Source organism: Fulvia fulva, chromosome 1 (assembly GCF_020509005.1).
Source record: "Fulvia fulva chromosome 1, complete sequence".
Taxonomy (NCBI): Eukaryota; Fungi; Ascomycota; class Dothideomycetes; order Mycosphaerellales; family Mycosphaerellaceae; genus Fulvia; species Fulvia fulva.
In genome coordinates this window covers 7,344,898-7,370,080 of record NC_063012.1, presented here as the reverse complement: position 1 = coordinate 7,370,080, position 25,183 = coordinate 7,344,898, and the positions used below count along the sequence as shown (strand labels likewise).

General features: G+C 50.5%; 7 protein-coding genes across 7 annotated transcripts; 2 read left to right on the top strand and 5 right to left on the bottom strand.

Moving 5' to 3' along the window:
- Nucleotides 1-12,243: 12,243 nt before the first annotated feature.
- CLAFUR5_01374 (uncharacterized protein) lies at nucleotides 12,244-12,672 on the bottom strand (the record flags this gene model as incomplete). The annotated part of the gene is made up of 2 exons (XM_047900522.1): nucleotides 12,244-12,304; nucleotides 12,359-12,672. The coding sequence occupies 2 exons, from the start codon at nucleotides 12,670-12,672 to the stop codon at nucleotides 12,244-12,246; spliced, it is 375 nt and encodes a 124-aa protein (XP_047756095.1).
- A 943-nt stretch (nucleotides 12,673-13,615) lies between these two features.
- On the bottom strand, nucleotides 13,616-14,880 carry CLAFUR5_01373 (Peptidase M20 domain-containing protein 2; the record flags this gene model as incomplete). Its single annotated transcript, XM_047900521.1, has 3 exons — nucleotides 13,616-13,657; nucleotides 13,713-13,801; nucleotides 13,968-14,880. 3 exons carry the CDS (start codon nucleotides 14,878-14,880, stop codon nucleotides 13,616-13,618), a joined length of 1,044 nt encoding a protein of 347 aa, XP_047756088.1.
- A 1,538-nt stretch (nucleotides 14,881-16,418) lies between these two features.
- Nucleotides 16,419-17,439, top strand: CLAFUR5_01372 (uncharacterized protein; the record flags this gene model as incomplete). The annotated part of the gene is made up of 2 exons (XM_047900520.1): nucleotides 16,419-16,569; nucleotides 16,637-17,439. The coding sequence occupies 2 exons, from the start codon at nucleotides 16,419-16,421 to the stop codon at nucleotides 17,437-17,439; spliced, it is 954 nt and encodes a 317-aa protein (XP_047756089.1).
- A 1,288-nt stretch (nucleotides 17,440-18,727) lies between these two features.
- CLAFUR5_01371 (uncharacterized protein) lies at nucleotides 18,728-20,470 on the top strand (the record flags this gene model as incomplete). Its single annotated transcript, XM_047900519.1, has 1 exon — nucleotides 18,728-20,470. One exon carries the CDS (start codon nucleotides 18,728-18,730, stop codon nucleotides 20,468-20,470), a length of 1,743 nt encoding a protein of 580 aa, XP_047756090.1.
- Nucleotides 20,471-21,471: 1,001 nt separating this feature from the next.
- On the bottom strand, nucleotides 21,472-21,970 carry CLAFUR5_01370 (uncharacterized protein; the record flags this gene model as incomplete). The annotated part of the gene is made up of 3 exons (XM_047900518.1): nucleotides 21,472-21,558; nucleotides 21,719-21,886; nucleotides 21,938-21,970. 3 exons carry the CDS (start codon nucleotides 21,968-21,970, stop codon nucleotides 21,472-21,474), a joined length of 288 nt encoding a protein of 95 aa, XP_047756091.1.
- Nucleotides 21,971-23,082: 1,112 nt separating this feature from the next.
- On the bottom strand, nucleotides 23,083-23,388 carry CLAFUR5_01369 (uncharacterized protein; the record flags this gene model as incomplete). The annotated part of the gene is made up of 1 exon (XM_047900517.1): nucleotides 23,083-23,388. The coding sequence occupies one exon, from the start codon at nucleotides 23,386-23,388 to the stop codon at nucleotides 23,083-23,085; it is 306 nt and encodes a 101-aa protein (XP_047757316.1).
- A 60-nt stretch (nucleotides 23,389-23,448) lies between these two features.
- Nucleotides 23,449-25,052, bottom strand: CLAFUR5_01368 (uncharacterized protein; the record flags this gene model as incomplete). The annotated part of the gene is made up of 3 exons (XM_047900516.1): nucleotides 23,449-23,975; nucleotides 24,030-24,803; nucleotides 24,854-25,052. The coding sequence occupies 3 exons, from the start codon at nucleotides 25,050-25,052 to the stop codon at nucleotides 23,449-23,451; spliced, it is 1,500 nt and encodes a 499-aa protein (XP_047757315.1).
- Between the last annotated feature and the right edge of the window lie 131 nt (nucleotides 25,053-25,183).

Below are 25,183 nucleotides of genomic sequence, written 5' to 3'. Positions count from 1 at the left end.
AGGGAGGTGTCCTTAAGCTGTTCACAGCACAGGAGCAAGACAGGAAGAGGCTAGAGACACAGAAGGAGTGGACAGTCAAACTAGGCAAGACGGCTAAGGTCTCACACCAACAAAATATGGTTATTGCCCATGGGATGACCACAAAGTTTGACATTGAAGGAGACCTTAAGAGGCTGCAGGACCAGAACCAGGCTGTATGCCCAGGGCTACAGATCACAAAAGCAGCATGGGTCAACAGAAAGACAAAGGACACAAAGAGAGAGTCTTCTCTAGTGCTCTGGATAGGCACTGTAGAACAGGCAAACACCGTGCTTGACAAGGGCATCTTCTGGGAATGCGAAAGAATGGACACAGAAATCCATAGAAGCACCCACAGACTACTGCAATGCTTCAAGTGCCAACAGTATGGTCATATCTCTACTAGATGCCCAAGCCAAAAGGACACTTGTTCCCACTGTGCTGGTAGCCACAAAGTACAGAATTGCACAGCCCCAAAGAGTGAAGCCAGATGTGCATGCTGTGGAAAGAAACACCCTTCCTGGTCCCAAGACTGCACAGCTAGGATTGAGGCAAAGAGGAGGGCAAGAGAAGCCAGGATCAACACCCCTATCAGATTCCAGACAGGGACAATCACCCAAGAACCCCTAAGGACTGTCTACAACCCTCTGAAAAGAGGCAGAACAGAAGAGACCACACAGGCCCAAGGCCACCCTGCCATAGGTAGACCAAAATCAATTGTGGTTGTAGGAAGAGACCCGTCACAAAGCAGGCTCAACCTTACTACAATCCCAAATAGCAGCCAGCAGCAGGAAGCACGAGAAGACTAGCAGGAGACCAGCATGGATGAGTCATGATTGAGACACCTAATCTTACCACTATCCAGTACAACGTCAACAAAAGCCAGCACAAGGTCCAGAGAAGCTTTCTCCAAGCACTGGACCCAAAGAAACACCTAGTTATTGCAGTCCAGGAACCTTGGATCAACAGCAAATCTAACAGACCATCTACTGCTAACGACCCAAGGTATCACACACTCCTAGCCAAACAAGGCACCCCTAGAACATGCATGTACATCAGCAAAGAGATGGCAACAGACAGCTGGGAACAAATCCAACAGGAAGGGGGAGACATCACCTCAGTCAGACTCAACACCAACCAAGGCAGCATCCACATCCACAGTGTATACAACCCACCCCCCAGCTCCAGAAGCAGCACCCAGCTGGGCACACTACAACAGCTGCCAGACATCCTGCAGAGTGACTCCCAACACATCGTGCTGGGAGACTTCAACTTGCACCATCCTACATGGGGATCAGACTTTGCACCTGCCCATCACTTCCTAGCTAACAGACTCCTCTCCACTACCCAAAGCAACAACATGCACCTAGTTACCCCAAAGGGCCTAACTACCTGGTCACAGAGAGCAAGCTCAAGCACCATTGACCTGTGCTTTGCATCACATGACCTTCAGCAGAAGGTCACCAGATGCTGGGTTAACCAGGACTTGGAGTCCTCATCAGATCACCTCCCAATTCAGGTGGAGTTTGAGACACAGACACAGCAGGAAGGAGACCTAGAACCTCAGCTGGCCTGGAAGGCAGCCAACTGGGAACAGATCAGACAAGACCTGGAACAGAAGCTAGCTGGACTAGAGACCAGGAGACTGGAAACAGCCTTAGACATAGACCAAGCAGTGGCAGAACTGGTTAGAACAATGCAGGAAACTGCGGCAGCCCACACCAGAGAAAAGAAACAGTCACTGTACCAGAAGCCATTCTGGACAAAGGAATGCTCAGAGAAGGTCAAGGCAGCCAGGCAGGCCAGGAGAGCCCTTACCCAGAGCCACTCCCAGGAAGCATGGGACAGATACAACCAGGCAACCAGAGACAAGAAGGCCCAGATCAAGAGGGACAAGATGCTGGAGTGGAGGTCAACAGTTGGATCCATTACCCAGAATCCTGAGAAGATGTGGAAACTAGCAAAGTGGGCAAGACAACCCACACAGGACAGAAACATGCTGCCCCAGTTTCCAAACATTGAAGACCAGGAAGGAGTAATCCAACACACTCTCCCAGGAAAGGCACAGGCATTGGGGAAACATTTCTTTGGCACACAGGTAGAAGCTGACCTGCAGGATCTGGAGGGCAGTGTGTATCCAACACCACTAGAGCAATCCTGCACAGTGGGAGAGGGAGAGATCAAGAGCATCATCAAGAGACTCTCAGGAAACAAGGCCCTAGGACCAGATGGGATTCCAAACTTGTTCATCAAGACATACAAGGACCAGATCTCCCCTGCACTGTCAAACATCTTTTCACAGTGCATAGCCTAAGGACACTGCCCTAAACACTTCAAGGAGTCACTGACTGTGGTCTTGAGAAAACCACAGAAAGAGGACTACACAAAGCTAAAGGCATACAGACCTATTGCCTTGCTTAACACACTAGGCAAACTCCTGGAAAAGATCATAGTAGAAAGGCTTACAAACCTAGCTAAAGAACATGGAATCCTTCCTGAAGAACAGATAGGAGGCAGGAAACAAAGATCAACACTAACAGCTATAGAACTTATCATAGAGCAGATCAAGACCCTGTGGCACTTTAGGAACAACAAAGCAGCCACACTCCTCTTACTGGACATATTAGGAGCCTTTAACAATGTCTCACACCAGAGGCTGATCCACATCCTAAAACAGAAGGCTATCCCTAACTGGACAGTCCAGTTCATCCAGTCCTTCCTTAGAGGCAGAACCATAAGACTAAGACCAGGCAGATACAAATCTGACAGCATGCCTACAGAGACAGGAATCCTATAGGGATCAACAATGTCTCTAATCCTGTTTCTCCTCTTTATAGCAGACCTGCTAGCAAAGCTAAACTCTAGAAACACATCAGCCTTAGGGTTTGTGGATGACACAAACATCCTAGCCTGGTCAGACAGCACAGAAGAGAACTGCAGAATCTTGCAGAAGAAACACAAGGAATGTGAGGAATAGGCTAGGAAACATAGAGCCAGATTTGCCCTAGAGAAGTATCAACTCATCCACTTCAGTAGAGCCAGAAATAGACACAATATGCAAGCCCTAATCACCATTCAGGGACACATAACAGAACCCTCAAGTTAATTAAGGGTGCTAGGAATATGGCTAGATCTAAAGCTCAGCTAGGGACCACAGGTCAAGAAAGTATAGGCAAGAGCAGACAACAACAGGCAATCAATTGACAGGCTTACAGCCTCTATATAGGGAGCCACATTTGCGAAAGCAAAGGTTATGTATAAGGCCATTGTGAAGCCAGCTATGCTATATAGAGCCTAGATCTAGTCAGCCCAAGACAAGATCCTAAAGAGAATTGTAGATCCTATTAGCAGAGCCTAAGCCTCCTGTCTAAAAAAGGTGCTTAGAGTATACAAGTCAACTCTAATAAGGGTGGTCGAAATGGAGTCTAGCTCCTTACTAGCCAAGCTCTACCTTCAAGGGTTGAGATACTAGTATATAGGAAAGACGTCTGTATACCTAGCCTAGCTAGTAATCTAGAAGGCAGTCAACAAAATCAGGAGCTAGTGCACAAGAAGGCACAGACAAGCAAGACCCAATCTAGCCCCACAGAAGCAGCAGGACCTGCAGAAGTTCAAAGAACTAACAGAACAGCTGCACCTAGCCCAGCAGGAACAGGACAGAAGGGCTCAAGGGAGAGGATCAGCAGCCAGCCAAGGGAAGAAGCAACAGTCTCTAGCTGAAAGGATGGCAGGACTCCTCTGGAAGACTGAATGGACAAGAACCCCACAGAGGCCAGGAACCCCAAAGGCACTCCAACAGTTTGGTAGCCACAACTACCTACTGTACTCAGACCTGACCAGGTCAGAAGCAAGCATAGCAATACAAATCCGCTCTGAACACATCGGAGTCAGGGCATACCTGCATCAGAGAAAAGTCCCAGGTATCGAAGACAAGAGTTGCCCATGCGGCTACCTGTCCCAGAATGTCGAACATAGACTTCTGGTTTGCAAAGAATGGAGTACAGGGAGAGGTGAATGGAGGGCAAGGGCAAGGAACAGAAACTTCCAAGCCATGATCAGCAATAAGGGAGACCTCCAGAGAATTACAAGGTGGATCATCCACCAAGGATTTTTGGAGCAGTTCTCTCTTACTAGGGAAACAGAGAGATGGATTGAGGAGAGAAAGAAGGAGGAGGAGAGCAGGAAGAGGGGGACAACTCTAGGGTTGCAGACAAGGTAGTCAGAGGCTAACCACCATGACACTAGTGCACCCTAATGGAAGGAAAACTGAGAACTCATGGCAAGGAAGCTATTAGAGAAGGAGAGGAGGTTTTTACCTAGGAATAGGTTTCCTACCTTATGCAGTAACATATATAGACATAAACCCGCATAGGCCGGAGGGCACTACAACGGGTAAATGAATTATCTATCTATCTATATATTGTCTTAAGTCACGTGATCTGTTACGTACTCGATTTGCCGGTCTTTTTAGTTATATATTACTAACTCGCGGTATTACGGCTAGTATAGTTCTTACCTAAGGAGCTTTTAGTAGGCGTCTCGAGGTTATTAGGTGTACGGCTACTAAGCCTGTTCTTCTACCCCCTCGGCCTATACTATGTCTTGCTCGTGATAAGCGACATATAGGTCGTAGTATTATTTAGGCTCTTTAGCCGGTTCCGCTGTTACGATGTTCTCGATAGGGGTCGTGTACCCTACTATTAGGCGTAATAGGTTATAGAACGTAGTCTTATCGAAGAGGACGTCCTTAACTCGTATAACCCTATCTTTTAATAGGTCCTATACGCGGTAGATGTTAGTAGAGTCGTATCCTATAAGGTAGCCTATAAGCGCTCTCTCTTAGAGTTTCTCGCTCTTACTAGGCTAATCTAGTCTATAGATAAACACGTATATAGATAGATAGATTTGTTATTCCCCTGTTCTAGGACCCTATCCGGCCTATATAGGTATATATCTATTGTTATGTACAAAGGGAAACCCGAATAGGTGAAAACCCTTCCCGCCCCCGACTACTCCTTATCTAGTTTAGCTTTCCCTCTAAACGTACGTAGTCTATGTCACTACCCCGTTAGCCCCCGCTCCTAGCCGGTCTCGTCGCGCTACGTCGTGTCCTCTCTTCCTATACTGTTCCTACTAGGCGGTACTGTTCTAGCTAGCCCTTCTCTAGTATCTAGTTCGTAATGCGCCGTAGGTCCTTAGCGTTATTAAGAAGTGCCCTAATCGTCCGGTTCCTCGCCTTTACTATCTACTCCCCCCTTCCTAGCGACTACCTCGGACAGACGAGGAGTGCGTACCGTACGTTCTAGGAGCGATAGCCGTAGGGGTAGCTAGTATTCGTGTATCCTAGAACCTTCCTCTATAATAGGTACTCCTAGAGGCCGATGTGTTCGCTTTGTAGTTAGGTTACTATACTACTCTATGCCCTCGTAAGGCGGTAGTAGATAAGCTTCGGGAGGTGCTTGACCGCAGATTTTGTAGCTAACTATTCCTTAGGTTGTCCCGCTAGCTAAGGGCGTCTACTATGCCCTACAACCTAGTTGTTCTACCTCTCTTTCTATAGTTGCTCTATAAACGATTTCTTACCTTCCTATTATATTGCTAGCTATTCGTCCCTTACCCGGTAGTTCGGCTCGTTTCCGGGTCGAATGCCCCTATACGCTAGTACTAATTCGCGGGCCCTTACGACTATACTAGCGATAACCTTCTATACTAGGTACTATGCCGACTTGCCTAAGTAGGAGGTCCGTAGTCCCTAGATATATAGGTCGATCGGCGGTATAGCGGTCTTATACTTAAGCATCCTCGTTAGTGTCGACTTATATACCCCGGTGACCTTCCTTAGGCATTAGTTTTAGATCTTCGCTAGCGGCGCGACGAGTCCCTTCGATAGGCAGGCCCTCTCGCCTAAGGACTATACTTGGCTACTATAGGTAAGGACTAGCCGTATAATAGCCGTATATAGAAGTCGTAACTACCGGAAGTCCGCCCCCTATATAGACGTAGTGAGCCTCTAGTATAATGCTATATTCTGTTTAGCTTTCCGTAATATTGCCTATACGTACTTCCTCTACCGTAGCGCCGGGTCTACCTATAGTCCGAGGATCCTGAGCTGATTTGCCGGGTTAGTCGTGTACCCCTATATCTAGATAGAAGCTTACATATTATAGAACCGTGGCCGGCGCGTAAAGTGTATTAGATTGTACTTTTCTAGGGCAAACCGAGCCCCGTACCTCCTAGCCTAGTCCTCGTAGATCTTGTACTTCTCTTCTAGTAGCCTATAGTTCTCCTTAGTCGAGGAAGACTACGCTAGGATGTTTATGTCGTCTACGAAGCCGCTCGTAGCGGTGTTCTGGGATTCTAGAGCTAGGAGTAGCGTCGCTATAAAGAAGAGGAATAGGATAGGTACTAGCGTTAAGTCTTACGGGATTCTAGTATAGACTACTTGAAATAGGCTTCTGTACTAGCCGACTAGGATCGACGTACTACGGTTTTAGAGGTAGGACCGTACGAAGTTAACAAGCCACTTAGGGAGTCCTTTCGACCTTAGGATATAGAGTAGCCGCGGGTGTGACACGTAGTCGAAGGCTCCCGATATGTCTAGTAAGGAAGGAATCGTATTTAGTAAGCTAGCTACGAGATAAGGTGACAAGTCTTAACCGCGCTTTCCTACTTATCTAGCACTACCGTATAGCCTCGTTTCGAGAGGTTAGCCCGGAGCAAAAGCTTCCCTCTACGCCCTCCCTCCCTATTTACTCCTTAAGCCAATATCTACCTCTATAGGCCTAAGCCCTTTAGTGCTCTCTATTGACCGACATACGTATCCGTCCTCTCGGGCTGTACAGACAGTGTGAGCCGTCGCTACTAGTGTACACTACGCCCTAGGTTTTGACGCCCTTCGCGTTACCGCAGCCTATCTCTAGAAAGCGGCCGTCTATATCTCGCAGGTTTGCTCGGGGCACACACCACGCCGGGCAGCGTACTCCTTGCGTTTCCACCTACTAACTAATATAAAGTTCCTTATTACCCTACCCTCGATCCTCCCCGATTAAAGAACTAATCTACTTGTATTATACGTCTTTTCCCCGTCCTAATAGCCGTCTTTTCCTTACTTAGGCTATCGTCTTTTCCTCGTCGCAATCTACTATATTAGACTAGGTGCGTTATGTAGCGGGACAGGTAGTGCCTTAGGCAAAACCCTCGTTCCTATACCGGGTGTTTAATAGGCCCTTATAGGCTTCGTCGCGTGTCTACCTACCTACCGTATTGCCCGCTAGCAAACACTAGATTGTTTCGTAGTCCGCTCGACGCCGTTATATAGTCCGCTTAGTTGTTGTTCTGTAGTCCGCTTGTCTAATGTTCGTCGCTTAGCCCGCTCGGTTTACGGTCTCCGGAGGTGAAAATTCTATACTTATACTAGAGGTGTCCTGTCGAGCGTATAGGCCACGGTTCCGCGCCCTTCTTACACGTAGAAAGAAGAGGGACTCGCTCCCGATACGAGTACACGCTCGTCGGATAGTTTTTATACCCGTTTTGCTAGTAGTCCTCTATTCGCCGCGGCTTCGCCTACGCTACGCGCCCGTCGCGCCTACGACGCTCTAGCGTAAGAATACTTGGCTCTCTCGTAGCTAGACGAGAGGTTCGTAGCCGACACTACGTATAGGTGATTCTCGTCGTCGACCTAAACACGTATATAAGGGAGCTATATACTACTATATGACCTACGTTCGGAATTCGTCCTATTACTAATTCGAATAGGGTCTTCTAGCCCTTTGACTAGATAGGGGATCGCTAGAAGATATACACCGCTACTATAGTACATTCTAGCCAAAGCTTTTCCGGCAATCGTACGTAGATACGAATAGTTCTGCTTATAGTGATAATTAGAGCTCTAGCTCTTTCTACTAGGTCCTACGTAGGCGCGTATTCCGCGGTTACGTACTATTCAATCTTGTTATTATTAATGACTAAGCGAAACACCTTCCTAATAGCGGGCTCGTTATCGCTATAGAAGTATACGAACCTACGACTAATGAAGTTGATAAAGCTTAGTAGGCTGTTAAAGCAAGCTAATACCGATTACTAATCCCTATTCTTAATAGTAAACTAGAAGTGTCTATAGGTATCTAGATCGTAGAAGTGGACGAGGTACCTATTACCGTTATAGGCGATAGTAAATTCTACCAAGTCTATAGCTATGTAGCCGTATAGGGTCATTACCCTAATAGGCTAAGACCGATTGTGTACCTTATAAGCTTTACTAAGCCTATATACTCTACAATGTGTAGTAAGGGGTGCGCTTAGACTATCGTTAATGATCACCCCCTTAACTCTAAGCGGCAACTACTTAATACGTTTAGCGCTAATATAACTAAAGATTTGATGCCACTAGCGGCTAGAGAGCTTTCGGTGTTTAATAGGGGTCCTACTAGACGTAGCTATACCTTAAGTGCCCCTAGTACTATTTATAACTACGAGAACGGTACGGTCACTATCCTCTTAAGTAGTTAGAGATGCTACGCTATTAGTAGGTTCATCGCCGATGTTTACACCCCTACTAATAGTGCTAATAAAGTGCGCGTTACGTATCTTTTTAGTGACCTTCGGCAGTACTAGGCCCTCTTTTATAGGCTATTAGTAAATAATAGGTGACTTAGGTAGTATAACCACCTTAAAGAAAGGGATTATACTAGTAGGGCGGTATAGGTCTATCAATTTAGTGTCGTTATGCTATATTAAATTGCTACGTCCGTACTACTAGAGTCCGGCTCTTTCTATACGTATATAAGAGATAACGTTCACATAAAAGCCTAGGCAGTAAGCCACATCTAGCAAGGTGAATGAATGGCCCCTAATTGATATATAAACACGCCCTAACGCTATAATTGGAAAGGTAGTTGTTCTAGCCTAGATTTCTAAGGTGGTAAGGCGCTCTATAATAAACTCTATACCCTCCTAGTCATAATGATTAATTATATAAGTGTCTAAACAGTTATTATATACCTAGTAATCCCTAAAGTTGACGCTTAACTTGCTAATTGAGCTAGAAAGAACAGTAAGGCTAACAAAGCCCTTATCGCTTAGTGATGCCTTCTTCGTATTAGTAATAGCCTTGTTACGTTCCTAGTCCTTACGATTGTTACGATTCAACACGCTAAGCAGACGCTCGCCGTCGTCGCTTAAGTAGTAGTTAATAAAGTTTTTCTAGTACTTCTTCTACTACTCTAAGCGCTAATCCTTTACTAGGCGCTTATCGGGGTTGATCACATCGTATAAGAATAGGCCCTTATAATAGGTGTCCTTAGGCTCGCCGGTGATGTTCTAGTAGCCGCTTGGCCTATTATTGTCCTTGTCTTTGTTCTTATCGCCGCGGCTACTACTACGACCCTTATTACCGCGGCTATTACTACGGTTATTACTACGGCTACTGCTACGGTCACCCTCCTTTTAACTAGTACCTATAGGTGCTGTTTCATCCTCTACTTCTACTAAGGTTTCTCCGGAGAAGGTTACGAAGACTAATCGACCGTTAGTTGTTACTAGTATAGTATCGCGTATCTATTCGAGGTAACGCTTAGTAAGCTTTTATAGTAACATTTTGTTACGCTTCTACTCGTTATATAGAGAAGCACCGTAGGCTAGAGCCTACTTCTACTAAATAGTAAGTAGGAAGTGTCTACTAAGGTCGTCGTACTCGGCGTAGTTATACTTAAGCATCTTAGTCTATAAAACTAACTAGTCTAAGTACTAGTTATCGATTCTACGTACGCTAGCCTTCTAAAGCCTAGACAGCTTAAGCGTGAGCTACCGCTTACGTAGCATATCGTCTAGACTATACTAATCCTTAAGAGCCTAGTATTTCGCTCTAAGGGTGTTCTAGCCGTGTATTAGCTCTTGCCCTAGCTCTATCGTCGTACGGATAAGGTAGGTAATAAGCTTTGATCGCGTAGTAGTAAAGATATCGTACATCCGTTGCCTTCGGTCTGCGTCTATTTGTCGTAGCTTAATAAGATCTCTTAATGTAGCGTCTCCTACCGTATACGCTTATTAGATTTCCTTAAACGTTAAGTAAGTAGGCTCTATTAGCTCGTTACTTAGTTAGTGAGGATCTATATACTTCTAGACATTCAAAGACTCTACGTAGAGCTCTAGCTAACGGTCAAACTTGTCCTATTAGTCATAGCTCTTTAGAACTACGGTACCCTAAGGTAGGGCACCGGTAGTTACCGGCGTCTCGGTAGTAGCTATAACTATAAAATAGGTTATAGGCTAGTAAAAGTTCTACGCGGGTTCACTAGGCCTAGGGGATACTACTGTACTAGTTATAGTAGTAGTGCTATAACAATACAAACTCTACTTTACGGCTTCCTTATTATAGCGAATGTTAGTAAGCGCTAATCGGGCTTATAACTATCACGTTAGAAGTGTAGGAAGTTATTATACGGGCTTATATAGGGTGTTTCAAAAGCAGGTTGTATATTGTATATGTCTATCTAGAATAGACAGGTGTTGCTCTTAAAGAGGCTATAGGTGACTAATTAGTCACCTAATTCTTAGCGTACGTAGCCTTAAGTTTTGATAATAGGATGTTACCTATATATACGCTCGGATCGCGACAGATCGCCTAGCTATAACTCAATAGGCTTTGCTACTAGTTAAGGTAGTAGAGGACTTTGCTAATAAGATAAGGGACTATTATATATATAAAGGAAGTCTTAGTATAGCTATAAGCGGTATATAGCTTCGGTAGCGTACGGATAGCGGATTAAGCGAACAAGTACCGTGTACCCGCACTAGATTTTTAAGCTAGCGAAAAGGTGTTTCTTGACTTACGACACATCGTAACACGTCGCCTATCTAAGAAGCTCGATAGTAAACGACTCGGCCCCTTTACCGTCCTTAAGCGTATCGGCCGACGATCTTACCGTATCGACCTATCCCCGTACCCCGGCATAAAAGTGCATAATGTGTTCCACTCTAGCCTCCTTATACGCAACTCGGACGACCCGATACCCGGTCAGCGTATACTACTACCTCCGCCGATCGAAATCGCCTAAGACGACGGACTTACGTAAGAGTAGGAAGTAGATAAGGTACTCGACGTAGTAGACAAGTACAAGAACAAGCAAGTGTGGTACACTGTGCTTTATAAGAGCGGCGAACAATGGACATAGCGATGGGATGATCTGATACCTAGGTACGAAGAGATACTAGCTAAGTTCTACGCCTAATATCCGAATAAGCCGAAGCCACCTGTCGAGCTGCCTGAAGCGCCATCTCTATATGGCCTTGCAGTGATTGAAAAAGGTCTACCGCCGGACGCTGCCACATCTAGACCTGTGCGCGTAACAGACGAAGGTGACATAGTTAGGCACAACTTAGCGCCAACCCTAGTACATGAGCAAGAAAAACAGATTGACGGCTTCACAGCCGTTCAGCGCACCGCACGGATGCGACAACCCAACAGTCGTAGGAGCTCCTTCTTTTGGAGGGGGGGGTACTGTCACGCATGAAGGTGCGCGTGCACATGCAACGCGCTACCCCGCAGTGAATAGCTCGGCGCCGGATCAACGTTCATCCGGGCTTGGCGCGCATTCAAATAGCTCGCGCATCTCGCGCTCTTCTTCGTAGATCCGAATTGCAACTCGTCTACTACCTCACTGTGACATAAACAGCGAGAACGAGTCGGACGAGCCTAAGACTCACGGAATAGAGTCGCGATAGGTTATATAGCTATAGTACTTAAGATCTTGCAAGATGTATTACTTTATGCTTGCGCGAGAGCTGTCTTTATAAAGTAGGCGTATTAGTAGTAGCGATTTTAGCTTTTGCTATGGGAGCAGTTTCTAGACTTTAGTAGATCCGGCGTAGGATCTCTCGGTTTCTGTGTGAAATCCCACCCCTGTTGCTGTCTCACGGTTTTTGAAAGTTAGAATACGCCTCCGGACATAAAGCTCGCTTCCCTTCCAGCTGGAGGACGATGATATGGTAATTGCCAAGGAAATCGGTCTGAAGATAGCTTTCGAGTATGTACTGATTTCTGCTGAAACACATGATAACGCCCCTGGGTATTGCTTCGCTCGCTCGCTCGCTCATCTGGTGTACCACCCACACCGTTCACCAACACTTGGAAGTCGTAAAAGTCATAAGCATTATCCGGTCAAAAAGCCATCAAGTACGCCACTAACGCCGCCGCCAGAAAGTATTTCTCATCAAAGGCTCAAGTTTTCATCCGCATGTAGGGTCGAGATAGGATGTTGTAGCGTGGCAGAAGTTCTTATCATAACACCTGCGGCCAAGTTAGCAGGATCTCAAGGAGGTCTGAAGAAGAGAAGAAACTTACCCTCCGTATCGCTTGCGTACTAGACCACTTCCGCAATCCATCATGGTCGCCTTGTCTACGCAGATAGATGCTGGCACACAGCCTCCCTCGGGTACTCCAGGTAGGGATGTCGGTGCCGCTGTGGTGACCGAGCTGGTGGCTGTACTGGTCATGTTGCTGTGACTGATCCAAGATGCTGTTGCGGTGCCGGTTGGCTCTTGTGCTTCGATGATTGCGCCTGGTCGTGCTACCGGGACGGGAGATGGGACATCATTGACTCTGGGCACGACTGCTGCGGCGGCGTACCCGAATAAGAGTACCATTGAGGTCTTCATGATGTCTTTGTGGTCGAAGCTTGATCGTCGCTACAGGTAAAGGAGCCGATGAATGCGACGAATAGGATAGGTGAGTCTGGAACTGTGATTTGTCGTGCTCCGAGTAGCTGGAGCAGGAAAGTAGCCAACTTATGTCTAGTGAAGATCAACATACCACACAACTCGTTACATTTTGCAAGCTTGGCAATGTAAAATCCACCACACCCGTGGTCTCTAACAACGTGGTGGCCAAGTCGTCATCGGCGATTAGTTACTATAGAAGTGACCTCAGGTAGTACGAGCTCTGATCGTTGGAATGCGATATTGAGGAATGGGAGATCGTGCACCAATGACCGGGTCCCCGTCCGCTGATTGTGATTAGGGACAGGACACTTCCAGCGATGAGTACATGCTGCTGGTCTCGTAATGAGAGACATCGGTACTCGGCATCGCGCTTCACCTTCTCTCGCAGAAGAGGTCCCAGGATAGTGATCGGCAAGATTGACTCCCTCTTGGTGAGCAAGAATGCAAAGAAATCCACATATCTGGAGGATCAACCCAGGGAAGTGTTGATATTTCTTCGCGAATCATCCATACACGCGGCGTTGTTGTAGCACAGCAGGCAGGAAGTATCTCCGTACACCACGCGAGGTTAGATCCTGCAAGGAGAAGGTGTTTTCGTCCCACAGTGCGGTATATACGAGCGTTTCTCGTGCCACCCTATGCGTGGCGTTTCTTCATCTCGTTGAATTCGCGCTGCGCTTCTATAAGCAGCTCTGGTCGTGTCAGAACGTCCACACCCGTCGCCTAATAGCGACTGTATTAGCGATTGCCTGAGATATGGTACACGGCAAGAACACCGCCACGAACATACCGCGAGTGCCTTCGCTACCTTCAACGCATTCTGGTGAGACTCCTCTGTCCTTGCAGCTTTCTCGAAATCAGGTGTGTGCGGGCCACCGAGCTACTGACCATCCTCGCTTTCGCTGCGTATCCAGAAGTTGGGCTGTGATGCAACGTTAGACTGCACTTCTCGATGATCATCTCACGGCCTCACTTACGCTGATGGATGGCATATGGTAGCTGACATTTCCTTGGTCTGTGCTCGCCATCGTGGAGCCGGCAAGCTCAGGAGGTGGGATATCTCCACCTAAGCTGTTGGATGCACTCCTGTAGCAGGAGGCTAAAGAGTCAGCTATTGCCGGGAGAACGTGGCACTGTCTCAGCAGCCTTCGGCAGGGGACAAGCACACCAACCGAGCAATGCAGTCCCAAGACGCATTGCCTTCTACTGCGCTCGGACGCTTCTGTACTTACCTAGGGCTTGATTCGGCATGTGATCGTCGTATGCACTTTTGGGTGTGACCTTCACGGTGGCTCCAGTAGCTATTGCTCCCGCATCAAAACATTTGAGCACTCGGCTCTTCAATGCTTCCAGTCGACTACGATCTCTCGAGCGCACAACAAACATGCCAGCGCTATACGCGTGGATGATGTTTGGTCGAAGACCTCCATTGGTGATATGTCCTTGTATTATGTCGCCTGGCTGGGTCTGCTGTCGAAGTACGCTGATGGCATTGTAAGCAGTGATGAGCGCGTCTAAAGCGTTGATGCCTTGCCAAGGCGCCGCGGCAGCATGAGCTTCCTTGCCGAAGTACTCGACCTTGAAGCTGGCATAGGCTGCAGTACGCATCAGAGCTGCGTTGGCAGTGATTCCGGGATGCGAGATGAGTGACACATCGACACCTTTGTAAGCGCCCGCGTCGAGCAGCTTGATCTTGCCACCGCCGCCTTCCTCAGCAGGCGTGCCAAATAACACTACCTTGCCGCCCAGACGAGCCTCCGTAACAAGTTTTGCAGCTGCTAGCGCTCCTCCTACAGAGGCTATCGCGTTGAGATTGTGGCCACAGGCGTGGCCGATGCCTTTGAGGGCGTCGTACTCTGCGTTGAAGGAGACGGTAGGCCCTGGTCTACCACTGTCGTACACAGCAACGAAGGCAGTCCTGATGTCGTGCGCCGACTTGGTGACCTTCCAGCCAGCCTGTGTGGCGAGATACTTGGTCAGCCCATCGTGGGCGTGGAACTCCTTGTACTGCAGCTCAGGGTGGTCGTGTATCTCCAGGGACACTTTCCTCAGGCCATCGTTCAACGCATCAACGTATTGTGAGATGGAATCCAGGTGGGGGCTGCGGTCGTGGTGATGCTCTATCATAACGAAGTCTTGGTCCATTGTTGATGCACGATTGCCAGATGAGGTAGACTTTCCAAGGAAGGTGTGGCTGGCAGCTGGCTCGCCCGTGGGGCACCAGAACGGTCATCCGTACACCAGGCACCTCGGCAGAGCGGCCAAGTCGAAGACGACGTCCCTCTCTTCGTATTGCTTCGACATGGCAGCATCGGCAGCACGACGATCGAGGCGTCAACAGACGACTGCAAGTTCGCGCAGTGGTGTTCAGTGCCTCGCCGAGGTCGCACGAATGCGTTCCAAACCTGTTCCATCACCAGCATGTATTGAGCTCCGCATGTGTGCATACAAGGACATGATGATGTATGTGAAGGAGCTCATCGGGAACATGTCGCAACCCAGACGGTCCGCGTTGGCATGCGGTGCCGTGCCATCAGCAAATGCTGCGCATCCATAGAACTACTGATTGACCAAGGTACTCACTCCGCAACCCCAGCCATGGCGCGGACATCGCCTTCAGGGAACTCGTGGAAGCATCTCTAGCAGCGGTGTGCGCCTGCCATTATGGTAACGGCATCCTCCACATCGACCAGCAACAGCAGCTTCGAGCAGCACCGCCTCGTATGATCGACGTGAGGCTCAACTTCGTCACTTTCAAGCTATCTCTGGACACAACTCTTAGCCTCGCTTCACCTCCTCACGATCGCTGATGGCAGATGCTGTCCGCTCCGCCTATGGGCGTTCTTCTAGGAGACTACCTGTATTCTACCGACCGCACGGAAGAGCATCCCCACCGCCGCGCGACGGAACGAAGAGCGAGCATCATCGTCAGTTCTTCGGCAGAGCCAGGTTCTTCGGTCCTACACATGGGTTGTGCTAACCTTCGATAGCGAATCATCGTTGAACAATGCTCAAACCAGAGACACCTCGTGCCATGAGCTCGTTGCACAACGGAGTCGCCTCCTGCTGGAGACACTACTGAAGGCAGCGATGAGCTCAGAGCTTCGAGCAGCATCTGCAAGCTGTTCTACTGTATCGAAGACCTCACCGGCGTGCAGAGTGCGGGTCTACGTCCGGCCCGGCCGCCTTAAAGATCACTCACAGATCGGGTGTGAACAACATCCTCCGATTGCAACTGTTTGCCCTGATCCGCTTTACGGAGCCTGGTCTCCGAAACGAAAAGCTCTACAGTACAAATGTAATCTAGACCGTGAGTGTGCAGCTCCCTGGCTCCACGTGATCCCCAGGCGCCCTGTTGTGCTAAGTCCCTCCTTCAGAAGCCCTGTCCATGCACGGTCTGGGAACAGGATCGAAACCTGGCGTCCCATATCGTTCCGTAGCTGAACTCTGCCGCGGGCCCAGGACGCATCTTTGCGTTATGAGAGGTTGCTCAGCAGAGTGCGTGTCGATGACCACGAGTGACACAAGAAGTGATCTTCGATGGTGTTGTCACAATTTTGCGCCTTTGGGTTGTTTTATGCCTCCGGTTGCCTGCTGACGTCGAGCTCACCTTTCTCCTCATGATCCTCACCACATCAACAAGACCTTAACACACCAGCCTCACACTAGGCATACCACTAACGATGTCACAGGTGGAAGGCACCCACCACCAAGGCGGATCCCTGTTTGTCTCGCCTGACAGTCTCATGCTCAACAATGGATTGAGCGCTGCTCGTACTGTTCATGAACATCGTCGTCCCGGCGCAAATGCACAATCACATCATCAAACTGTTTGTGCGCCATCCCAAGATCTCCTGGACGATCTGTTCGATATCGAGTCTACCACTAACAGCAGCCTTAGGGGCGGCGCAAACACATCATGAAAGACCTGTGATTCCACTGCACTCTGCATCCGAGTGGTCGATTCCTACCCAGAGCTCCTTTCGCCATAATCTGCCCCCCACACCCATCTCGCCATTCAGACCTTTAGACCCATTATCTGAGGATGCCAAAGCCGCATTTCCATGTACGGGGACAGCTGAAGATTGCTGGAACCTGGAGCTGTGCCCCAAGCATAGACAATGGCCGAAGGTGGAGCAGCCCCCAACTCCTCCAGAACACATGCCGTCGAGACCAATGCCACACAACCCACGCCAAAGAAGTGCGCCCGCATCGGACTTGGAGCCACCGCCAGCCAAGATGAAGCGCCAGGTGACAGAGCCAGAGGAGGCAGATCCAGAGATCTCCGGCCGTTTCCAGCATTCATGCATGTCCAGAGACGCCCGCGTAAACGTGCCCCGTGGCAGAGTCCCTCACAACCTTGTAGAGCGTCGCTACCGCGACAATCTTAACAACCAGATCGAAGCATTACGCTTGACACTTCCATCCTTGCGAGATGCCCAGCCTTGTCTCGACGCGCTTGAGGATCCTTCAGGTCCACGGATGCCTTCCAAAGCGGTCATCATATCTACTGCGGCGAGCTACATCCGAGATATGGAGAATGAAAGGGCGAGATTACTGGCGGCCAATACGGCGCTGCAAGAGCAGGTCAGTAGCTTGAAGAAGCTGGTGGGTTGCGATGACTGCTCAATCTTGCAGTATCTGAATGCCATGCAGCTGAATGCCCATGCGATGGGTGGTCCGGGGCTACCAACGCCGAGCTAAGTTGTCAGCTCGAGATGCAGATGCTGGGGAATGAGGCCCCCGGACATAGCTTTACCGCCAACTGAAGCTTCTCGTTTATACCTTCGATGAGGTTAGCGATGCGTTGAGGGGCAACGGGGACAAGATAGAAAAGGACGTAATGGTGTTGCTTTCGGGAGATGGAGTACTGGCTGGAGCCCGGAATTGACATAGATGATATCCACGAGAATGAACGCTTTGAGACAGCCCATGTTCCGCAACGATGCTGTTCTCATGGCCATGAAGTGTGTGGTGGGATTGTATGCCATCGCTTCGGAAGCGATACGAAGGCCAATGCCCAGAACGCCGAGACCGTTGCAGCGGAACGGTCGGGTGCTCAACGTCCTAGTAGCAAGAACTGGATGCGGACGTTGCTGTGCGAATGTGGCTTTACGTGTCCGGCAACGAGTGTATCGATGACGATGAAAATCTTCCGTGGATTGTCTGACCTGGCGGTTGTTGAAGTCCAGATGAGCCTCTGTGGCATCAAGACCATGAGCACAATCTCGACGGCAGTGGGGGTGTTTGAGCATGCGCTGAACGGTGGGAGTGTGCTGTTTGAGGCGTTTCCGTCATGTGGACGAATGTGCTGCAGCCGTCCAAGTGTGGTGATTTGTGAGATGAAGTAGTCGACCAATTCTATTGAATGCAGGCAGGACTCTCAAGACCGTATATCAACATATCAATAGCGTGTCGAGAGGGTGAAAAGGAGAGTCGAGAAGATGTTCAGCAGTTCATCACCCCCTTCTAGAAGCACGCTAAAGTCAATGCCGATCGTCCATGCCTGCCCATTGGCTGTGTGCAATCCTAGCAATTCAGTTTGATCTATTAGTCTTTTGGACTTGTTCACTTGTTGGACTCGAACAGGAGTGTTGGTCGGGAGCCACACGCTCGGCCACGCACAACCGTCCTTCTTCGACGCGTTGGCATACGAGACTTCCAGTTGTATCTTGGAGCGCGATCGCAGCTTGGTAGAGCTTCCAGACAGATCTGGACGGGGCATTGGAGACGGTACGGACGTACGTCAGTGTTGGCTGCCACGCTGCATGTGCATGCGCCCCTTCGCCGACAGCCTGGAGTTCCCTGCATGATTGGACGGCAGCACCATTGCGAGACTCCGCTGCAGTCGTTTCGCCATTGTTGGTCATCGGAAGTGCTTTACCACCCGCAACACACACGGCCACGAACCTGCGATCAATGCCTAGCACGTGAAACGGGGGATTACGCAAACAACCTCCCGAAGCAAACACGAGCGTATCGTTGCACGAGCATGGCAGCCACGAATGGCGGGGCATGGAGCTATGCCGTACCCTTGGACGAGATGGATGGCAATATCAGGCATCTGCCGCACCGACGGGACACGATGGGCAATCCAGAGCACGAGGGCAAGAAGCTGCAGCAGTTGGACAAACGTCCCAGCGCTTGGGACCTGATGTCCGACTCGGAGACGACCAAGCAGCGGAGGACGTCGATGCGACAGAACAACACCACCGCGGGACGGAAACGTTCACGCAACCAGCTCCGAGAGATGCGGCAGCAGCACGACGAGAACAAGAAAGGGCAGGTGCCAGGCGTGGACGACTCGGCATGGATACACAGGGACAAGCTGGCGCAGATAGAGATCCAGGAGATGGCAGATGCGGGCATATCCGTTCGACGCTCTCGCCGCTCAGAGAGCGCTGGTCCCAACGATGCCAGGAACGGGCGTTCGCTCAGTCGCTCCAGCGCGCATCGACCGCGAAGTCGCACGAGCCAGACCCGCCAGAATGACATCAGCAACGATGTGGATTATGCCAATGCGTACCCTGCCTACGGTGATGAATCTCCTCGCAAGCGCGTTTCGACCGTACCCTCGGCACCAAATGAAGCGCCAGAGCCAGAGCCAGAGCCTATGCGGCATGAGCATCATCCTGCTGCGGATGCTGACTACAATCCATACAGAGACGCCGACTTCCGCAACCCAGAAGACGTCGCTCGGGAGCGACAGGCATACAAGGGACAGATGGCTCGCCCAAGCACGTCCCGCATACCTGTATCACGCGTGACACCAGTCCCTGTGCCAAAGGACATTGCAGACCGAGATTCACCTCTCCCTCGAAGCCGCGCAGGCAGCCAGAATTGGGGCAGCAGCTTTGATGAGATGCGCAATGCCCGCAAGATTCGCAGTCCTAGCGTGAGCAGTGCAATCTTGCTGGATTCTGACCCGGAGAAGTCTGAAAAGTCCAAGACGACACCACCTGGGAGCTCTTCAAACAAGAACTCGTCGAACGACGAGTACAGTCCTCCAAAGAGTCGCGTCCCTACGAAAGCAACGCCTGGCTCAAGGAAGACTTCGCTCCCGACCGCTACGAATAGACCTGGCTCTTCGCACCAGAACAAGCGGGCAGTCTCTGGTGCAACGACTCAGCGACCTGGCTCCAGCTCAGGACGAGGACATAAATCACGGCCATCTACTGGCCGACACTCTCCGCCGGAAGGAGAGGCACCTTGGATTGCGAGCATGTACAAGCCAGACCCGCGACTGCCGCCGGACGAGCAAATGCTGCCAACTCATGCCAAGCGGATGATGCAGGAGCAGTGGGAGAAGGAGGGGAAATCTGGCACTATCTACGACCGCGACTTCAACCTGTTGAACGATGAAGAGCCTCCACGACCGAAGGTGCCTATCCTGGACACACACTCATTACTACCACCTATCCCGCGAAGTCCGTCGCCTGAAAAGAATCGAATGTCGCCTAATGGTTCTGCGAATGGAGGACCTTGGCCACTCAGTCCCACGAAGTCTGACTCCCGCAGTGAAAACGGCAGCGTCAGGCCAGGTACGAGTGGCGGCTACAAGATCACGCCCACGATTCCACCCTCATCACCGCACATACACCGCTCGAATACAGCATCGCCTATCTCACCCGCACAGCCACCGACCACGGCCCACAACACGACACCACGAGTACCTGATCTCGATGAGAAGGAAGAAGCCAAGGCCAAGAAGGCTTGCTGCTGCGTGGTGATGTAGTCATCCTTCTGTTGCAGACCTTTTCCACATTCGACAGACACCACACCCGACTCGCGACACACACACACACACACACACATTACCTTTTCCTTTTGTGCATAATTTCGGCTGGACCTTGGCCTTCGACTTACTTTACTGCTACTGGACATCATCGAGAGCAACGTGTTATTACCTGTATTATACCCCACACACGAGTGCGCTGAGACATGGAGAGAAGAGAAGAGAGCATCCCGGGCACGACGTATTGGTCGGCAGAGGATTTTGAACCTGAATTTGATAGCGTTCAGCGCTGCACATGGGACTTGTTTTCTTTTTAGGCTTTTGTTTATATTGCAATGCGTGGCGCTTTTGAGGCGTCAAGACGAGAGGGGAGCTACCTGGGTTTCTTTTGAGGAGGGAAGATAGGGGTAGTATGGGGGAGAAAGAGGAATGGTGAAATGCCAAGGCAAATAGTGTATAAATATCATATTGATACTGAACCGAACCGAACCCAACCGAATCGAACTGAAATGAAGAGTCGCAAAATCTCTTATTTGTCAATAATCATCGTCTCACGGCCAGATGCCTAGCTCCAAGGCAGTCAGCATTGTCTCAATGGTAAGGTGCGTCTTGGTAGTGAAGCCGTCAAGTCGCAGATGCTCGACCGTTCCAAGAAGCCTGGGACGTCTCGCTTCATCCTCTCGAGTTACATCGCGGATACCTTTGACACAATGATCATTGTTTTACCGTTGAAGATACTTTTGCTGTCTATGAGCACATCTCCTGCGGTGGGGTGAGGTCGTAAGTCGGCAAGGGTGTGCCATACAATATAGTCAGTGCAGAAGTAGTGCTAACCGTGTATTCTTTCGTTCATGTTCATTTATTCTCTGGTGTATATGCCTCGGGTGCTCTTCTCACTCACCTCTCGTCGTCTCCAATGCTTCAGCTCATATCGGATGCTATTCATCCATATCTCATACCTCCACTTCTGCCGTCCGTGCCTTGCTCCGCTTCTTGATGCTCTAGTGGTTGACCTTCCTGCCCAACAATCCATTCGGATCTCCCTCCTTCGCCGCAGCCTGTAACTGTGCCGTCGTCATTGTCGAGTCCTAGGATCCTCACATTAGCTCATGTCTCGATCCTTCTTCCCATTTTCTCTTCATATCCGCCATATCCCTTCCTTCCCTCGCTTCCCCTCCGTTCCATTCCATTCCTCTCGGCTTCCATAGCATCTCGCCTCTCCCCCAATTCTTATGATCACAAACTCACCGTATTCGCCAACTTCTCCTGCGCACTCTTCTGCGCACCGGCCCCAGACGCAGCAGCTGGGGCATTCTTCCTCAGAGCAGGATCGAATGTATCGTTGAAGTGGGCACCTGGGCCGGTCACCTGGCCGGGCTCCGGTTCGTTGGTGCGGTTGAGGTAGTCGTCGGCGCGCTAGAACCCAGTGAGTGGGGGTCGAGTGACGAGTGTGAAAGAAAGGAGTACCTTGAGATCGCGCTCTTCTTTGTTTGTGGACATGGTCGCGGTGATTGAGGGGGTTTCTGGTGTCTGTGGTTCTGGTGGTGTGGTATTGAGTGAGGGTGGTGCTGGAGGTCAGTCGGAGTTGTGGTCAGGTCGAGTTATCCTGTAAGTAGGCGGTAAACACAGGCATACGAGGAGAACCCCTTCCACGCATGTGCCTCGTACTTGCCATTCTAGACCGGCAGTCGAGTTAAGCTTACATGCGGGATGCTGTCATGGCTACCATGCTCTGGCAAGACTGGAAGCGCAAGTGTTGCGACTTGCTCGAAGAAGGAACATTTTGGGATGATCACCTCACATCTTGGCCGCGATTGCTGTGCACATGCATGTGTGTGCTTGTATCGCCTCCTGACACTCACGATCCATGCCTGTGAGATCTCAATCGATCCGCTATGGTTAGCGGAACTTCAAAGAGTTGACGAGGAGGACCATGAAGCGACGCGTGTCGTGAAGTGTAATGCTCCAGGCGACAATTCTTAGTCAACTAGTGTTGAGGTAGTGTGCCAGGGAAACTTGTGGGACGCCGACAACATGGCTTAGAGACTTGCTCTTTAGAGCCTACCGCAAATCTATGTCTTCGGGTGTCATTATAATATTGTTCTCGACCTCGGTCGAATCGTGGTGGTGACATATCTGAACAGGGAGATACCGAGCAATGTGTGTTCACCACTTTCCAACATTCGCAACGTCAATCCCGGCATCCAAAGTCCGCGTTGGGCGGTCAAAGTGGACAACAGTAGACAGTGATGCCGCCCTCACGAAGGCGTTCGGACATTGACTCCACGAAACAGAAGGAAGCACGACAGACAAGGTGGCCGAGACAAAGTACAGTATTGTTTGCATATTCATTGCAGGTGTCTACAAAGCGAAGCTATGACCATGGTTATCTTGCTGCTTGCGCCGCAAAACGCCATATCCTTCCCTGCCTCGCTGAGCACCAACCTGTGCGTGTGATGGTCATCACCTCGCCGGGTGTATGTATTGTGCGAGCAATAGTGCTAGACGGAAAGCTGCTCGTTTCGGAAGGAAGCAATGTAGGGAGAAGCCAGCTCTCGATGCATGACAGCAGGCATGCCAGAGTAGCGTCAGTTGATGTCGTAAGGAGTGGATTAGAACCCATCAGTCTCCAGTACAGACTCGAGGAGTCCAGTAGGATCCTCGCTCGTGCCTGCAAGAGGACTAACACTGCCACCCCGCGCACCAGGAGTGCGGCTACGGCCACGACCGGTTGGTGGCGCAAGGCTGCCAGCGCGTGAAGCTGGACGGGAGCTGTTGGCTCCAAGCTTCGATCCAGTGATAGACGGAGCACGAGAGCTTTGACGTGATCCAGCACGGGATGCTGGTCGGCCAGTAGCAGAAGTCGCTTCTGGGAAGACGGTGTCGGTGGTTGGGAGGTCAGGCTCGGTCGTCTGCATGATGGCTGGTGGAGCGTAGCCATTAGGCAGGTCGAATTCCTTCTCGACAACGTCGGTCTGTTACTCAACGACGACGTCACCGTTTGGCTGCTCGGTAACGATAGTGGTAGTGTCTTCCTCAACGACAGTTGTACCACTGGGACCGGCGACTTGAGCTTCAAGCTCGTCTTCAAGGTTGCCAGCGTTGTTCTCGTCGTCGTCGTCAAAGCCCTCGATAAGACTGTTGATGAAGTTCCACTCCTTCTCAGACACCTTGGACACGCTAAGACGCGCAAAGTTGAACTCCTGCAAGTCCTTGAGCTCACCGCTCTTGAATTGCTGAAGCTCGGTGAGGTGAACAGGCTTGGACAACTTCTTGCGGAACTCTACACGGACCTGGACCCATCTCTTGCGGTCCGCTTCCTTGGGCACATATCCTGCGCTGTTCGCATCGCCCGCAGTAGTGTCAGGCTCCGGATCCGTAACAACCTCCATGATGCCAGTGATGCCAGGCCTACGGCCTTGCTTGCCGCCGCTAGCGTAGAAGAATGCCATATCGCCTGCCTTCATGTTGCGAATGTTCAATGCTGCTGATGCATTACGAACACCTGTACGTCAATTAGTATCGCTGCGCAAGAGCGCTTGGTGAAGCTTCGACTCACCATCCCATGGTTCCGGCTGCGCCTTGGCGCGAAGATCATCGATGGTGAAGGTGGTGTTTAACACGGTGCCATCGGGAAGCGGCACGTCATGTCCGTCTTGCTCAGCCTTCATTAACCAGTAGTTGACCCCTGATGCGGTCTGCTCGCGGTCTTGTGTGGTGTCATCATTGTCATTTGCGGTCTTCTTACCCTTAGCACCCTTTCCCTTTGTTGCAGCTGGTGCTTTGAGCTTACTGGAAGAACCCTCCTCTCCGTCCACTGCTGTGTCTTCAAGCTCCTCCTCTAGTTGCTCAGCTGCAGCGGTATCGTCGGTATCGATCTTGGTTGTCTCACCTCCCTTTGGTGGGCGACCGCGCTTCTTGGGTGGAGCAGTCTGGTCGTCTGGCACAGCGGCAGCCTTGGAAGCATTCGATGGACGACCACGCTTCTTCGGTGGCTTCTCAGCTTCGGTGTCGGCCTTGGATGGCCGACCGCGCTTCTTGCCAGTCGGTGTGGCTGCAGTAGACTTCGGGGCTGGCGCCTTTGCAACGGGCGCCTTTGCTGTAGTCTTCAGCGCCTTCTTAGCAGGGCCCGTGCGTGGTGCCTTGGGTGGACGTCCGCGTCCTCTCTTGGCGGGCTCTGAAACAGCAGCAGTTTTGGCGGAGGTTGCGGTCTTGGTAGCAGTCTTCTTTGGAGCGGCAGCGGCAGACTTTGGTGGACGACCTCGACCGCGCTTCACCGGAGCATCCTCTTGCACAGCTGCTGGTCGGCCACGCTTTCTCGAGGAGTTTGCGGCTGTATCGTGTCAATTCAAGTCGATCAACGCATGCACAGATGGCACTTACTGGTCGTAGTAGTGGGAGCCGCATAGACGGCCTTGGGGTTGTAGTCAGGCGCAGCGACACGACGTGTAGCACGTCTAGCAGCTGCAGTGGTCTCGATCTCCTTTCCGCGGTTGTTGGTGATGGTGTCTGGTACAGCGCGTCCGGTGGTTCTGGTTGACTTTGTTTTTGCCGCAGCGGCGGCCTTCTTCTTCGGCGGCATGTCGGTTGTCAATCGATGTTGTTGACGCGGATGCGATCAAGATGAAGTGTGTGACGAGTGCTGTAAGGTGATGCGCATCAAGTGAAGTCTGTTGTCGCGTGTCTCAATTGGTGTCTTCGAAGTTGTTTGGA